General features: G+C 49.8%; 1 protein-coding gene across 2 annotated transcripts in view; it reads left to right on the top strand.

Moving 5' to 3' along the window:
• The window catches only part of MTUS2 (microtubule associated scaffold protein 2), a gene marked incomplete at its 5' end in the record, with an annotated part of 367,203 nt that extends 351,742 nt beyond the window's left edge, over positions 1–15,461 (top strand). For both annotated transcript variants that reach the window (XM_080797952.1, XM_080797953.1), the window contains 5 exons: positions 2,114–2,187; positions 5,727–5,825; positions 6,883–7,002; positions 10,167–10,264; positions 14,717–15,461. In XM_080797952.1, the coding sequence (XP_080654078.1) occupies positions 2,114–2,187; positions 5,727–5,825; positions 6,883–7,002; positions 10,167–10,264; positions 14,717–14,930 (605 nt within the window). In that variant the 3' untranslated portion in view covers positions 14,931–15,461. The remainder of the gene's footprint in view (positions 1–2,113; positions 2,188–5,726; positions 5,826–6,882; positions 7,003–10,166; positions 10,265–14,716) is intronic.

Here is a 15,461-nt window from a genome sequence, read left to right as displayed (position 1 = left end):
TACGCTACCCCGGTGGCCCAACATCAGATTTTTAAAAAATTATTTTTAAAATGTTCTTTGTAAACCACAAAGCCCACTGTGTGACAATCAGTACTCATGTTTTGCTTCCCTCAAGCACCAGCCCCACCATCTCTGGGATTTATTAGTACATGAAAAAGTCCAGCTGGAGGCAAGGAAGAGTACTTCCCTGAGAACTACTTAAATGTATTACCTATGTCCTGAGAGCATGTCTCCTACTTAAGAGTACCAATCCCCACCCTTGGCTGTACATTGGAACTACCTGGGGATTTTTTATTTTTTTTAATACCAATGTGTAAATCCCACTGCAGAGATTCTAATTTAATTGCTTTGGGGTGCAGGCTAGGCATCAGGATTTTTAAAATCTCCCAAGGTGATTCTAACATCCAGCCAAATTTGAGAACCATTGTCTTAGAGCACAGTATTAAGCATGGGACAAAATGTCATGACTGTAAAATAATGAAATTTATTATAGATACTAGTGATGGTTTATACCATCTCCAGAGTAGGTACTAGCTTTTATCTTGGGTTTTTGGGATCATCTGAAAGTGTCCTAAAATCCTTCACTGCACTGTAGGAAAATGGTCTCTGGAAAGGGAATATGAATGGAAATAGTGAGCCACAGTGTTTGTTGCCTTTTGCTTCTGTATTTTCACAAAAATAGACCTGGTAGAGTTTTCTGGTGAATGAAATCTCACTTAGATACCACATCCAAGGCATTTAAATGTCAAGGGAATGTAGGCATATTTAATGATAGGTAAGAAATTTATTACTATGATCAAGGCGATGCCTTCAATGACTATTAAAACTAATCATGTAGACAGAGCCAAGTGGACCAGAAGCCTACATGGCTTTATGTCAGTGAAATCAGCACAAACTTTTTTTTTTCCTCAAATGTAAATTTCAGCTATAAACAACTGGATTTCTTAGAGACTTTTGCCATCCTTACTTAAAAGATTTGGGTCAGTGGAAACCACAAAGTCTTTCCTAATTGCAGCTCATGCCAGCCAGAATGATAATTGCTGGCCTCCAGTGCTCTCCTGTTCTAAGCATGTGATCCTGGCTGATTAATGGGACCTTTCCTCCATGCAGTTATGAGATGAAAACAAATTGCTTGTGTAGCTAGAATGAGATGCACTTCACCCAGCTAATAAGACTCTTTCCATCTGGAGGAAAATAGAATCCATTCACTAATAACTCTTACATGACATCTCTTTCTGCCTAACTTGCAAATTATTACTGGAATGACATTTTTCACAGCGTAGAATTGTTTCCAACTCTCTAAGAGGAACCAGTCCAATTAGTCCTTCCTTCTGTCCGAGTGTCTTAATATCAATTCTTTGCTCAAACAAATCTTTGAGATCTGTGGTTTCCAAAGTGTGGCCCAGAGGCCACCAAGGTGTCCTTGCAGATGTAGCCCTGGCCCCCATTCACACAGCTATTCCCCAGCAAGCCCAGGCTGGCAGCATGGCCGCTCCCAGCAACACGCTCCCTGGAAGGCCACCTTCTTCAGCCCCAGATTGCTGCATCATGGTGGAAAGGGGAGTGATTTGACATTGATGACCCAGCTGTTCTACCATGAGGGAAACTTGGAGAATCGACAAGTACTGTGGAGATAGATACAGATAGATACAGAGTGGTGGTAGAGCAGGTTGAAAGAGTGTGTGTGTGTGTGCGTGCGCGCGCGCACGCATGGGTGAGCATGTGCTCGTGAGCACGATTGTGGCTTTTTAAAAATTTTTTTAGAGGGAGTGGAGGAGGGGTGGAGGGAAAGAGAGAATTTTAAGCAGACTCCATGCTCAGCATAAAACCCAATGTGGGTTTCGATCTCATGATCCTGAGATGACCTGAGCGGAAATCAAGAGTTGGACGCTTAACCTACTGAGCCACCAAGGTGCCCCTACACGATTGTGTTCTGTCTGCTTCCCTCCCTCATTTCTTTCCTCTTTCCCTTCTTTGTCCTAGTCCTTGCATTTAATTTCCAAATACGGAGCTATCAGCCAATGTCCCTTATTTATCTACATCCTAAGTCTGGCAGAGTCTTGTTTGATCCTTTTCAAAAGACCAGCTTGACTATCTGATCTCTTCTCTCCAGAACTGATGTCTACCCATGAGCTTGAAAAGAAAGAATTGGAAGAAAATTTTGAAAAGCTGCGGCTGTCCTTACAGGTTAATATTCATTCTCTTAACTCTGATATCAAGATAAATGCAGACATTGACCCAGCATCTGCTGTGTATTGGATTCCATACTAAGCGCTGGAATATAGAGGTAAATGGGACAGACTCCCTGCTCTTTGAGAAGTTACTGTCCGCTCAGACAGCTGTGACCCGAACAGTGACGGACAACACAAAAGGTAACACGGATGTACACCCCATGAATGATACCGTTAGTGAGCACACAGGAGTTCCAAGACACTGCTCCCCACTTGCCATGCTCAGAGGGGCACCGGAGCTGTGTCCGGACGAAAGGGAGGACTTGAGGAGGAGAACATTCCAGGCAAGGGGAATAAAGGGGTCATTCATAGCACATGTTCTGGGAATTATAAAAGGGGCTTTAATCACCTGGAGGTGGGTGAGATGAAAAGAACTTTCTTTGCCTTCCACTGCCCACCTGCAGAAAACGTGGGTCTCAGAGGCCAGGGAGCTGCCTGGCTTCCTTCTGACCTCTACAGGGAGAATGACTGCTCTCCCCAGTCACATGCTTCTCCCTCCTTCTTTCTGGAGACCCAGGCCACGCCCACCCATAGGGCGGAGCCGCCTGGGAAGGAAGGGCAAATTCGGTGCCCTGGCTTCCATTTCCAATTAAGGCTGCCTCAATTATAACAAGATTATTTGTTAAATATTAGGAGCACTCACATCTGGAAATTATGGAAGGTGATGACTAAAACTGTAAGACAAATGTAGGAATTTTGCTTCTTTGAGGGCGTACTTTCCCCTGGCAATGTTCATTGCACAGAGCCTGCTCTCCAAGAAAAGAACCCAGGATTGTGGAGCTAACCAGTGTCACAGCTACTGAATGTACTATGCAGAAGTTTTAAAATGGGCAACCAACTGCTGTGAGCACCCCCCAACCCCCTACCTCTCCACCCATCCGTCCGCTGATGCTTCTGCACTATGCCCATGCAGTCCTCACATGGCTCAGCCGCAGCACCTAACCCCAAACTGCCTTTGTGTGCCCCACATCCCATACCATCAGATGCACTCCCCCCCAGGACATAAACCAGGACCACACCATGATGTAACAGAAACCCCTCCGGTCCCAGAACCAAAAGAAGTGAGAGTTTTCTATCACATGTGAGTCTTCACTCTGCCACTAACATTAAATTGTTTGGTTGTAACGCTCCATGGGCAGAATTCATCTGGGCTGGAGGTTGTTTGGTACAGAGAGGATAAGATTGTTTAAGCTGAACTTTCTGGACTCTCAGTGGGTAGGGAAACAGGTCTGGGGATAAGAGATGTGAGCTTTGAGTTTAAATGCCCAGTGTACCTCCTCTTAGTAGCTTTGAAATCATGGACAGTCACATAAGCTCTGTAAACCTTGCTTTACTCATCTGTAAAATCAGGGCGATAACAGTACATTCCTCAAGGTGTGAGCAGATTAAGGGAAATAACGGATGTAAAGTGCAGAGCATTAGGTTGGCTCACAGTAGATGTTAGTAAGGAGCTGCTGTTGCTGTGATAATAGTTTCAGCACTGTTACATTTACTGCTGTTACTATCATGCCACTGGTTAATTCCTGAGTGGCCCTTGCTGTGCCGGGTCACCAGCTGGGCCTTTTTGCCTCTCCGCCTGACTCAAAGGAGCCACCCCAAGCTGAAAAACAGTCTCTTCTGCCTGATTGCTGGGGGGCACCATTGTGTGCCTGTGGATCTATTTTGAGTCATGGTGAATAAGGCAGAAAAAACGCAGTTTGACATTTTAGATCCATCCCAGGGGGCGTTGGCCAGATGCGTCTTTCATTGTTTTGACAGCATGGACGAGTCTGGTGTGGGAGCTGGGTAGTGGTACGGCCGTGTGTAGTCCCATTCTAGAAGGTGACCGCACTGCCCAGGGACCGTGCTAGACCCCAGCTGGGGTTGCACTGGGCTGGGATCTACATTCCCCAGCTCCTGTGTGTGCAGACTGCTCATGACAACTCTGTCGCCCTAATGCACCAGCCTTTGTGTTTAAAGACACTGTGGGGGCTTTTCTTTTTCTTAAAAATGAAATTGGAAGTAACTGGAAACAAAAAAAAAAAAAAAAAAGAAAGAAAGAAAGAAGGAAAAGAAAAAAAGAGGAAAAAGCACCTGCCAAAGACGGTTTGCAGAACAGGGTCCTCTGGCGAGATGGAGAAAGCAGGCAAGCCAGGGCTTCCTCCAGGACGGGGTTTTTATGTGGGATTACATAATTTACAACACCTCGCTCTTAAAATGAGGGGGATGAGGCCGCTTCTGTTGTCAGAAGAGTTCCTGGGGAGACCCTAAGTCCCTTCACTTTAATGTCACAGAAACGGTGTCGTGGGGCGGAGAACTTTGGGATACTCTGTGCAATCGAGGCACCATCGAGCATCGCGAGAAAGTCCACTGCCTGGCATCCTTCGCTGGCCAGCGGTGATCAGGCATTGCTGGGGTTGCAAGGGAGGCTGAGGGCAGTTGCAACTGCCCCGGCAGCCAGGGCAGGAAATGGTTCCTCCTTGGACTCACCATCATCTTCTCAGCCTGCATACAGAGAGCTGCTCCATGGCTGGTGTGTGCTAGGGGCCAGCAGTGCTGGTGTGACTGGGCAGACAGTCTGCACGGGAGAAAAGTCTCTGCTCCCATGGTGGCTCACACCAGGGGCATGCAGTCCAGCCCTGAGTCCCGGAAAGGACGAGGGAGGCCAGAAGTGAGCAGAGAAGCACAGAGAGCTGGCCAGTGGAGGCAGTGCTCGTCAGAGAGCTGGAATGTCAGGTGGGAGGAGGTTGCAGTGAGAATGGAGCTGGGAGGCAAGAGAGGCTGATCAGGAGATACGTGAACATTGTGTTAAATATGCACTTTATCTTGATGCCGGTGGGGTTATCCATGGAGGGGGCGACGGGTCCAGGTTTGCACTTTAGAAAGGTCCCCCTGCCTCCAGCGTGAGGGCAGAAGAGTTATAACCCAGGTCCAGGAAAGGGCAGCAGTGGGGCTAAACTTCAGGTAGAGGGAGAAGGACCAGGAGAGTTCATGGACTCCGTGGGTATTCAGCAGGTGGAATTGGAAGGACTTGATCCTTGACTCCCAAATCAGTGTGTCTGGTGGTGGGAGGAGGGGTCTCAGGCAGAGAGGGAAGTCAAGGTTGGCTCAATGCTTTATAAATGAGGACAGTTCTTTGAGATGGATAGATTGTTCGCCCTCAAGTCGGGGACTAGATGCGTCTCTCTGCTGGGAGTCTGCCTCTGTGAGGTCAGGGATTACGTTTTCGACGCCTCCCTCCAACAAGCTGCCGATTTGGAGAGGAAAGGCAGCACACTCATGTTGGGAGGCACCTTGAAGTCGAGCCACCTGCTCTGAGTTCTCCCACACCCCAGGGCCAGGACGCTTCATGTGCAGCCTCAATGCCAGGTGACGCCCGTGGGACAGGCGATCCAAGCAGCCTCTGATCTCTTGACCCCGCAAAGAGCGCGCCGGGCCCGGTAGCCCTCCCCTCACAGCTGCCCAGGCCACTGTGTCTGCGGTGGACTGAGCTGGGCTTCTTGTCATTCCCTGCAGGACCAGGTAGACACACTGACCTTCCAGAGCCAGTCTCTACGGGACCGAGCCAGACGCTTTGAGGAGGCTCTGAGGAAGAACACGGAAGAGCAGCTGGAGGTAGTCATGCTCCCCAGGCCTCGAGGCTCCCAGGGGGGCCTCACTGCAGGAGTCCCCTCCGCGGTCTTCCCCAGAGACTGGACCTCTGTGTGGATCTGTGGCCGGAGTTACAGCTGGCCAGAAGAGGTCCCTGTCAGTACCTCTCTCCTGACACAGAAGACAGCTGCGGGTTTCTCCAGTGACATGTTATCCCTGCCAGATGGCACACTGCTCCCCAGCTGCTGTCCCTGAGCTCCTGGGAGCTCTGCACCCCAGCCGGGACCCCCCCTTCCGCTCCATTCTCCCGCAGCTTTGGTTGCGCTGGTACAGGGGGCACCACTCACGCCTGCCTTAGTGGGGGGAGTGGAGTGGTTTCCAGAAAAGCTGGTAAAACTCCCTCCCACTGATGGAGGGTTGCCAGATAAAATATGTGACACCCGGTTAAACTTGAATTATAAAGAGGTGAATTTTTTTAGTATAAGTGTATCCCATGTAATATTTATACTTTTAAAAAAAAGGTGGTTTGTTGGAACTCTTGACTCGATATCCTATATTTTGTTGTTGTTCTTATCGTTACACCCGGCAACCTCACTGTAGCATTTCTTTTTCTAAAGTGTCTTTTCTGCTTTTTAAACTACTTTGCTCCCTTCCCCTGCAAGGATGCCCCCATCCCCACTCTGCGTGGGCCCAGGGAAGACCTGCAAATCACAGCTTGTCTGGTGAATCAAGCAGTCTGGGTCCATGTTAAAAGCTAGTGATGAATTTACTCTTTTGACCCCAGGGGCTCCCATTGGGGGATGGGCTGGTAACATCCAGCCCTCCCCGCATCCAGACTTTTTGGAGGATGATGGCTTTACCTCTCTCATTTCCCAGGGAGCTGGATTTCTCCTAGCATCTCCAATAGGAAACCAGTGAGCATCTTTATCAGGGAAGGCTGTGAGTGGGCTCACATTCACACTCCAGTGCCTACCGGGAAGCTTGCTACAGAAGGCTAGATTTTGCTGAATTCATGGCACTGGGGAATACTGGGCTTTTGCTGGGCCCCCTGGTAAATAGCTCTCGCTCTCCGCTGTTGTAGATCGCATTGGCTCCCTATCAGCACTTGGAAGAAGACATGAAGAGTCTGAAGCAGGTATTAGAGATGAAGAATCAGCAAATACACCAGCAGGAAAAGAAGATTATTGAGCTGGAAAAACTGGTGAGTCAGACTGCCTCCTTGGGAGAACCCCAGTAACCTGAGTGGTATGCCATGTGTGCATCACAGGTTGTCCTCACTCACTGTCTGCAGAGGCTGGGCCCTTCCCTGTCCATCCCTTGCACCTGAGCAGAAAATGCCGTGGCCAAGTCTCAAGACCTTTCTTAGGACGAGGAATTCTGATAAGGAATCCAAGGTAGCCTCGTACTGCACAACTGGGCAGCCCTCCTAACTGCTGCCTCCATCCCCCATCCATCCCTCCTCCCCTGAGGGACTGCTGCTTCCTCCCTCCTCCCTGCGAGGGATGGGTGGTGAGCCAGCCTAAGTGCAGCATCAAGGAGGTGTATGCCAGGCACTGCGCAAAGCACTTTAAGTCTTTGTTCTTTAACCCCAGACAGCAATCCACTGGAGCAGGTACCATCCAGAGGCTCCTTTCATAGATTCAGATGCAGATGGAGGTCCAGGCAGAGGGCGTATCTCACCCAGAGGATGGGAGTCCAGGCCCAGGCCCCGGTGCCTGGTCTTATAATCCTCTGCCTCCCCTTCAAACCGGCTTCTGCAGAACTAGCAAAGGTGCCCCTTTGGGGAAATGGAGCCCCCCCTGAGCTCACTCCCCTCCCCGGTGGGCACAAGGGTGGTGCAAAAGCTAGAGCTGGAGACAAGTCATTCGAAGTTGGTAGCAGAGCAGCGAGCTTGCAAGGAGACACCATCCTGATGGGGAGGTTGGCCTAAGGGTCTCAGATAGACTTTTTTTCCCCTTCTTTACTGTTATATTTAAATATAAGTTGATGCTATAAAAAGAAAAGACATGCATTATGAAAATTAGAAGATAAACAAAAACAAGAAAATTAGAATATATTTCCAAGTGCTGTTAGTACTTCCCAGAACTTTTCCTTGGTACTATGGACATGCCCCACACAGGGAGACCTTTGTATCCTGCTTTCTCCCAGCCAGCAGATCTTAACTTGCCATCTCAGTCACTGATCATCTCATCCACCTTGTAAAGTTCCCTGCTTGTGTCTGAAATATCCCTTGAAGCTGGATTTCTCAACCCTGGAGCCAGTCTAAATGCACCTGTTGAATTTGGTTGTCATGTCCCCTTTTAATCTAGCACCCCCACTCCCTGCAGACGTCTCATACCGCAGGTGCTTATCAGGTAGATTGGGGGCAGACAGCAGTATGTCTGTCAGTAACCAGCATCCTGGGCTGTGGTGACCCTGTGGTGCCTCCCAACAGTCCAGAGCTTCCCAGCAAGGTCGGAGCCCTGTCCTTCCCAGCCAGGCCCACATAGGGACCGACGACCCTCCTCCTCTAGGCTGAGCCATCCACATTCAGTCGTCCAGTCCCCCAAAACTTTAGGGTTTATTTGGCTGTTTTTAGCCATGTTCCAGGCATTCTGCAACCATGCATGACTTCTCCTTCCAGAAACCTTTCTAAGCATAAAGAAAGAAGCAGTGTAATCACTTCCCATTTCCTGGGAGCAAAGATGAAGGCTGTAGGGAAGTTTGTGGGACAGAGCCCAGCCCTTTGGCTCTGACCCCTAGTCCTGGTCCTGGAAGGGCGACAGTTCTCCTCAAAGATTAAGACTCAACAGTGAATTTGTCATTTTCTCTTCAAGAAATAATTTATTTCTGGGCGGCTGGGTGGCTCAGTTGGTTAAGCAACTGCCTTCGGCTCAGGTCATGATCCTGGAGTCCCAGGATCGAGTCCCACATCGGGCTCCCTGCTCAGTGGGGAGTCTGCTTCTTCCTCTGAACTCTCCCCTCTCATGCTCTCTCTCTCTCTCTCACTCTAATAAGTAAATAAATAAATAAAATCTTTAAAATAAATTATTTATTTATTATTTATTTATTTCCAAAATTATCTTAGAATGGATCTATACTTCCACAAGGCCCTAAGGGACACATAGAGAAAAAGGCATAAATTGCAGGAGAATAATAGCCATGGAAAATGTTATTTTTGGATCATGTACCAAGCCCGTCTCAGGTTTCAGGTTCCTGGCTGCCCATACCCTCAGAAGGAAAAAAATGTGTCCACGTTACTTATATTTCTATCCCTCCATTAATTCAGAATGTCATATCGAGCATACACGCCGGGGCCAGGGAGGCCGATGCTGTGCAGTTGACTGTCAGGAAGAACCAGGGGCCATCGGCCACACTAGGTCCTGATGGTGTCCACTTACTTCTGACAGTTTGTCTCTGACTGCAGGAGCACACACTGTAAGAAACATATTCTAGGGGCACCTGGGTGGCTTAGTCAGTTAAGCATCTGCTTTTGGCTCGTGTCATGATCCCAGGGTCCTGGGATCGAGGCCTGAATCGGGCTCTCTGTTTAGCGGGGAGTCTGCTTCTCCTTCTGCCTGCCACTCCCCCTACTTGTGCTCTCTCACTCACTCTTTTTTTCAAATAAATAAAATCTCTAAAAAAATGTATTCTACACAGGAACCTGATGGATACACACACACATATATGTAAAAAACGTGTATGGCTAAAATATGAATAACAAATACTTTTACTATATACAGTGCACTCTGATATTTTCTGTTTTATTTTGCTTAAAAAAGAAATGCTACTCAAGTCTCTCTAACTTGATTTTACAACCCACTAATACATTGCAAACTGCAGTTTGCAAAGCACTGTTCCTTTTTTTTTTTTTGAAGATTTTATTCATTTATTTGAGAGAGAGAGCAAGTGTGTGAGCAGGGGGAGGAGCAGAGGGGGAGGGGCAAGCAGACTCTGCGCTCAGCGGGGAGCCTGACATGGGGCTCCATCTCATGATCCCAAGATCATGACCTGAGCCAAAATCAAGAGCTGGATACCCAACGCACTGAGCCACCCAGGTGCCCCACAAAGCACTATTCTTTTTTTTTTTTTTTAAAGATTTTATTTATTTATTTGACAGAGAGAGATCACAAGCAAGCAGAGAGGCAGGCAGAGAGAGAGGGGGAAGCAGGTTCCCTGCTGAGCAGAGAGCCCGATGTGGGGCTCGATCCCAGGACCCTGAGACCATGGCCTGAGCCAAAGGCAGAGGCTTAACCCACTGAGCCACCCAGGCACCCCACGAAGCACTATTCTTGATAATCCTCCAAAGGTCAGAAGCCAAGGGCACTGGTCTTTTATCTTTGTCCCGGCCTCGCTGAGAACCTCTTATCACTGCTTTCTTTGTAGGCGGAAAAGAACATTATCCTAGAAGAAAAGATCCAAGTTCTCCAGCAGCAGAATGAAGACCTCAAAGCAAGGATTGACCAGAACACTGTTGTCACAAGGTAGGTGGGCCTGGGTGTCTGAGTTTAACCAAGCACGTATCACCTACAATGTGGCTTTGCTCTTGAGCTCCTTGGAGGGCTCTGTGTTTATTCCAGCATCCACTGCGTCTCATTCCTCTGAGCTGGGAGGCTCCCCCCCGCCACAGACTCTTGGCATGTTGCATAGGAAGACGAGAAGAAAACACGCCACGGGACCACGGGGCCTATGTCCCAGCTCTCCATATCAGGGGTTCCCACCTTGGGAGAAATGAGTGAAATTGGCAGAAGCGTGCGGCAGGGGTCTCCAGTACAGCTGAAAGGCGGAGGGGTTATTTCTGGGGAGTTTGGAGAGGGCTGCCCGCTGGGTGTTCCCGTACGAAAGAGAAAAAGCACATGAGCCGAAACCACACTCCGTTAGGTCCCCGGCGCAGAGCAGGGCGGAACCCTCGGCTGCCAAGCGGCGGTCCTGGGGCAGCCTGGCCATGGCGGTGAGGACGGCAGGGAGTGACCAAGCCAGTGAAGCCTGCAGCCGAACGCAGCTGCTCTGAGTAACCCGGTTCCCATCTCCATCCCCTGCTCTGCGGGGCTGCAACCTTCCAGGAAGGATGTGGGGGTCCTCCCCTCTGCTGTCAGAGCGAAGTCAAACAGAGTCTGGGCTTGATCAGCCGGCTGCAGCCTCCAGACAGGCTTCAAAGCTTCTGTGGTTCTGGTTCCAGACCACCGCAGTCAAGCAAGTATTGCAGTGAAGCCATCCAATGACTTTTCCCCCAAATGAATGGTTTCCCGGTACAGCGAACAGTCACATTTACACTATCCTAGAGTCTACTAAGTGTGAAATACCGTTATGTCGAAAGAAGCAATGGACATACCTTCATTTAAAAATACTTCATTGCTAAAAAAGGCAAGCCGTCACCTACACTTCCAGCGAGTTGTCATCTTTTTGCAGGTGGAAGGTCTTGGCTCACTGAGGACGGCTGCTGACTGATCAGGGTGGGGGCTGCCGAAGGCTGGGGGGAGGGGTCTGTGCTAGTTTCTTAAAACAGTGAAGTTTGCTACATCGACTGACTCTTCCTTTCACAAACCATTCCTCTGTAGCATGGGATGCTGTTTGGTAGCATTTAACTCACAGCAGAACTTCTTTCAAAACTGGGGTCAATCTTTGAAACCCTGCTGCTGCTTTCTCAGCTAAGTTGATGTAAGATTCTAAATCTTTTGCGGTCACTGCACCAATCTTCACGGCATCTCCACCAGGAGCAGATTCCAGCTCACGAATCCACCTTCCTGGCTCACCCACGAGAAGCAGCTCCTTACCCGTTCAAGTCTGATCATGAGACGGCAGCAGTGCGGTCCCGTCTTCTCGCCCCACTTCTAACTCCAGCTGTCTTGTTGTTTCCACCACCTCTGTGGTGACTGTCTCCACAGATGCCCTGAAACCCTCCAAGTCCTCCAGGACGGTGGGAACCAACCTCTCCCAAGCTCTGGTGAAATGTGGATATTTTGACCTCTTCCCATCAATCATGAATGTTCTTAATGGCAACTCGAATGGTGAATCCTTTCCAGAAGGTTTTCAGTTGTCCAGATCCATCAGAGGAATCACTGTCTATGCCTATAGGCTTACAGAATGTGTTTCTTAGAGAATAAGACTTGAAAGTCAAAGTTACTCCATGATCCAGGGGCTGCAGGATGGCTGTTGTGTCAGCGGGCATTCATCTTGTACGTCCCTGTCAGAGCTCTTGGATGACCGCTGTGTTGTCAGTGAGCAGTCGCATTCTGATAGGAATTGTTTTTCTCAGCAGTAGGTCTCAACAGGGAGCTTCACATATTCGGTAAACCATGTTGTAAACAGATATGCTGTCATCCGGGCTTTGTTGTTCCATTTCTAGAGCACAGGCAGAGTAGGTTGAGCGTAATTCTGAAGGGCCCTAGGATTTTCGGAATGGTCAGTGAGCCCCGGCTCCAGCTGCAGTCACCAGCTGCATTAGCTCCTAACGTGAGTCAGCCTGTCCTCTGAAGCTGTGAAGCCAGGCACTGACTTCTCCTCCCTAGCTCTGAAAGTCCTCGACGGCATCTTCTTCCAGTAGAAGGCTGTCTTGTCTACACTGGAAACCTGCTGTGGTGTGTAGCCGCTTTCATCGCTGTGGTAGCTGGACCTTCTGGAGAACTCGCTGCAGCTCCTCCCCCAGCCCTTGCTGCTTCACCTTGTACTTTCTGGTAAGGAGCTGGTTCTTTCCTTCAACCTCATGGACCAGCCTCTGCAGCTTCAGACTTTCCTCTGCAGCTTCCTTACCTCTCTCAGCCCTCCCAGAATCACAGAGACCTAGGGCCTTGCTCTGTTTCAGGCTTTGGCTTAAGGGGATGCTGGGGTTTGCTCTTCTCTCCAGACCATTCAAACTTTCTCCGTATCAGCAGAAAGGCTGTTTCACTTTCTTATCATTTGTGTGTTCACTGAAGCAGCACTTTTAATGCCCTTCAAGAACCTTTCCTTTGCACTCACAACTGGGCTGCCTGTTTGGCACAAGAGGCCCCAGCTCTCAGCCTATCAACGCTCTCAACATGCCTTCCTTACTAAACCCTGGTTTAAAGGGAGAGATGTGCCACTCTTCCATTTACTTGAACCCTTAGAGGCCACTGTCAGGTTACTCACTGGCTTAACTTCAATATTTTTGTGTCTCGGGAAATACGGAGACACTCCAGGAGAGGGGAGAGCAATGGGGAAAGCCTGGTTGACGGAGCAGTCAGAACACACACATTCATTGGTTAAGTTTGTGATCTTGTACAGGTGCAGTTTGTGGCACCCCAAAACACTTACAGTAGTAACCTCAAAGATCACTGACCACAGATCAGCCTAACAAATATAACAAGAATGAAAAAGTTTGAAATATTGCAACAATTACCAAAATGTGACACAGAGACGTGAAGTGAGCCAGCGCTGTTGGAAGCTTGGCGCAGACACCCATGCTCTCCCGAGGGCTGCCACAAACCTTCAACTTAGAAAAAAACAGTGTCTGCCAAGTTGCAGTAAAGTGAAGCCTGGTACAATGAGGTGTGCCTGCATTTTGTCCAGGAGGACAGAGCCCTCTCCGCGAGCCCCGTGCCCAAGCCCTGGCCCACTCCTCAGCTGTACTCCTTATTGGATCCATGTGGGTCACTGGGGGAAGCACACACTTGTGCACACACTCACACACATCCTTGTGCTTCCTGTCACACACATGCACACTCGTGTGCACGATCCCGGACTTGCACGGTCATGCTCCCTCGAATGCACACACGCTCTTGTGTGCACCCCCCTCCCAGGTCCCATGCATATGCTTACACACATTCACACACATTGCCCTACAGCTGAACTCGGGGTGCTGGCGGCCCATTCCCATCCCAGAGGGTCACAGGGGAGACCATGTAAGGGGAGCAGGTCTTTCCCCCCACTTTGGCAAGCCTCTGCTCTACCTGAGCCACTGTGCCTCCCCAGGAAATCACAAAGGCACCCTGGTTCAAAGAGCCAGTCCAGGCTTGATCCAAGTGAGCTGGCTGCCCGGGTTAAGTCCACCCAGCTGCAAAATGCACATGGGCTTCTGCCTCTCGGTTCCTCACAGGTGCTGTCATTTATAAAAAATATGACATGGGGCACCTGGGTGGCTCAGAGGGTAAAAGCCTCTGCCTTCGGCTCGGGTCATGGTCCCAGGGTCCTGGGATCGAGCCCTGCATCGGGCTCTCTGCTCAGCGGGAAGCCTGCTTCCCTTCCTCTATCTCTGCCTGCCTCTCTGCCTACTTGTGATCTCTGTCAAATAAATAAATAAATAAATTAAAAAAAAAAATGACAAAGCGAGCAACTCACACTTCATGACAGACAGCACGGATGCCTTGATTCGTTTTTCATTTACCACATCCCTTTCTCAACAAACATCAGCTGAGCATCTATTCTGTGCCAGACACCCGGCTGGACGCTGGGGATTCAAAGAAGGCAGCTCTGGTCTCTGTCCCCTTGGGCTCCCGGTCTAGCAGGCAGGCAGGTGCACAGATCAGCCTTTGCAGGCAGGGAAGGCAGTGCTATCATGGAGACCCCAACCAGGGGCAGGGAGGCCGGGAGGGGCCCTGAGGCCGACAGGACTGTCCCCGTGCTGTCCTCAGTGTTGACTGCCACTCTCTCCGAGCCTCCTGGTGGCACACCCACACCAGCTCCCCACCTCCCTACTTTCCTCTTCTGCCTTCAGCATTTGCTCTGTCCAGTGAACAGCTAGCGCCTCCCCTGATGGGGCAGAGGGATGGAGAATCTTTTGGGAGCAGATGTGTTCCTGGGACAAGTGGAAACCACGTTTCAGCCCATGGCTCTTGGTCACCGCAGTCCCACTTGTCCCTGTCCTCCCGCAGGTGCATACCGCCTCCTCCCTTGCCCAGAGCCCACCGGCCTGGTGAATCTCACGATCAGTGCCCCCCGGCAGGATTGCTACCTGACTATTTCTTGTTCTCCTCACGCAGACAACTGTCAGAGGAAAATGCTAATCTCCAGGAATACGTCGAGAAAGAAACCCAGGAGAAGAAGAGATTGAGCCGAACCAATGAAGAGCTGCTTTGGAAGCTCCAAACGGGAGACCCAACGAGCCCGGTGAAACTCTCCCCCACGTCCCCCGTTTACCGTGGCTCCTCCTCGGGGCCCTCCTCTCCCGCCAGAGTCAGCACGACGCCCAGATGACGCCGCACCACGCAGCCTGCGGGAGCCATAGCTCCCGCGCACCCCGAGCTTCCATCCCGAGGGAGTCATGACCCGGGGCCGGCCCGCGGCGGGCCCTGCGCGCATGCTCAGTAGCTGCACAGCTGCGTCCTAAGCAAAGTCCTCTTCTGATCCTCATATAAGACTGCCCTGGTGTTGGCACTTAGGAAAGCGTAAACAATAGTGTCTGATGTGCAAACGTTTGACCGTAGTTAGAGCCAAAAGAAAGAAACTCCCAGCTGTTCTCGAGCAATGAACTCTCACTGCAGAATTTCAGGTTAGTTACAAATAGCTCAGTTTTGAATATACATTGAATAATCATGTGTACTGCACCGATCTGTGTGTATATTGAGATACACGTATATACACATGCAGCGGTTCTGAATTGCATTTTTTTATAACATGATGTGCTGACATATTTTGGTGAAGGTCAGCAGTTTTCTAACTTGTGCCTAAGAATTATTGGGATATGAAAATGCATTTCTATCTAGCTTCCCAGGAATATTTCTACCC

The sequence above is a fragment of the Martes martes genome (assembly GCF_963455335.1).
Source record: "Martes martes genome assembly, chromosome: 3".
Taxonomy (NCBI): domain Eukaryota; kingdom Metazoa; phylum Chordata; class Mammalia; order Carnivora; family Mustelidae; genus Martes; species Martes martes.
This window is presented reverse-complemented; position numbering and strand designations above follow the sequence as displayed.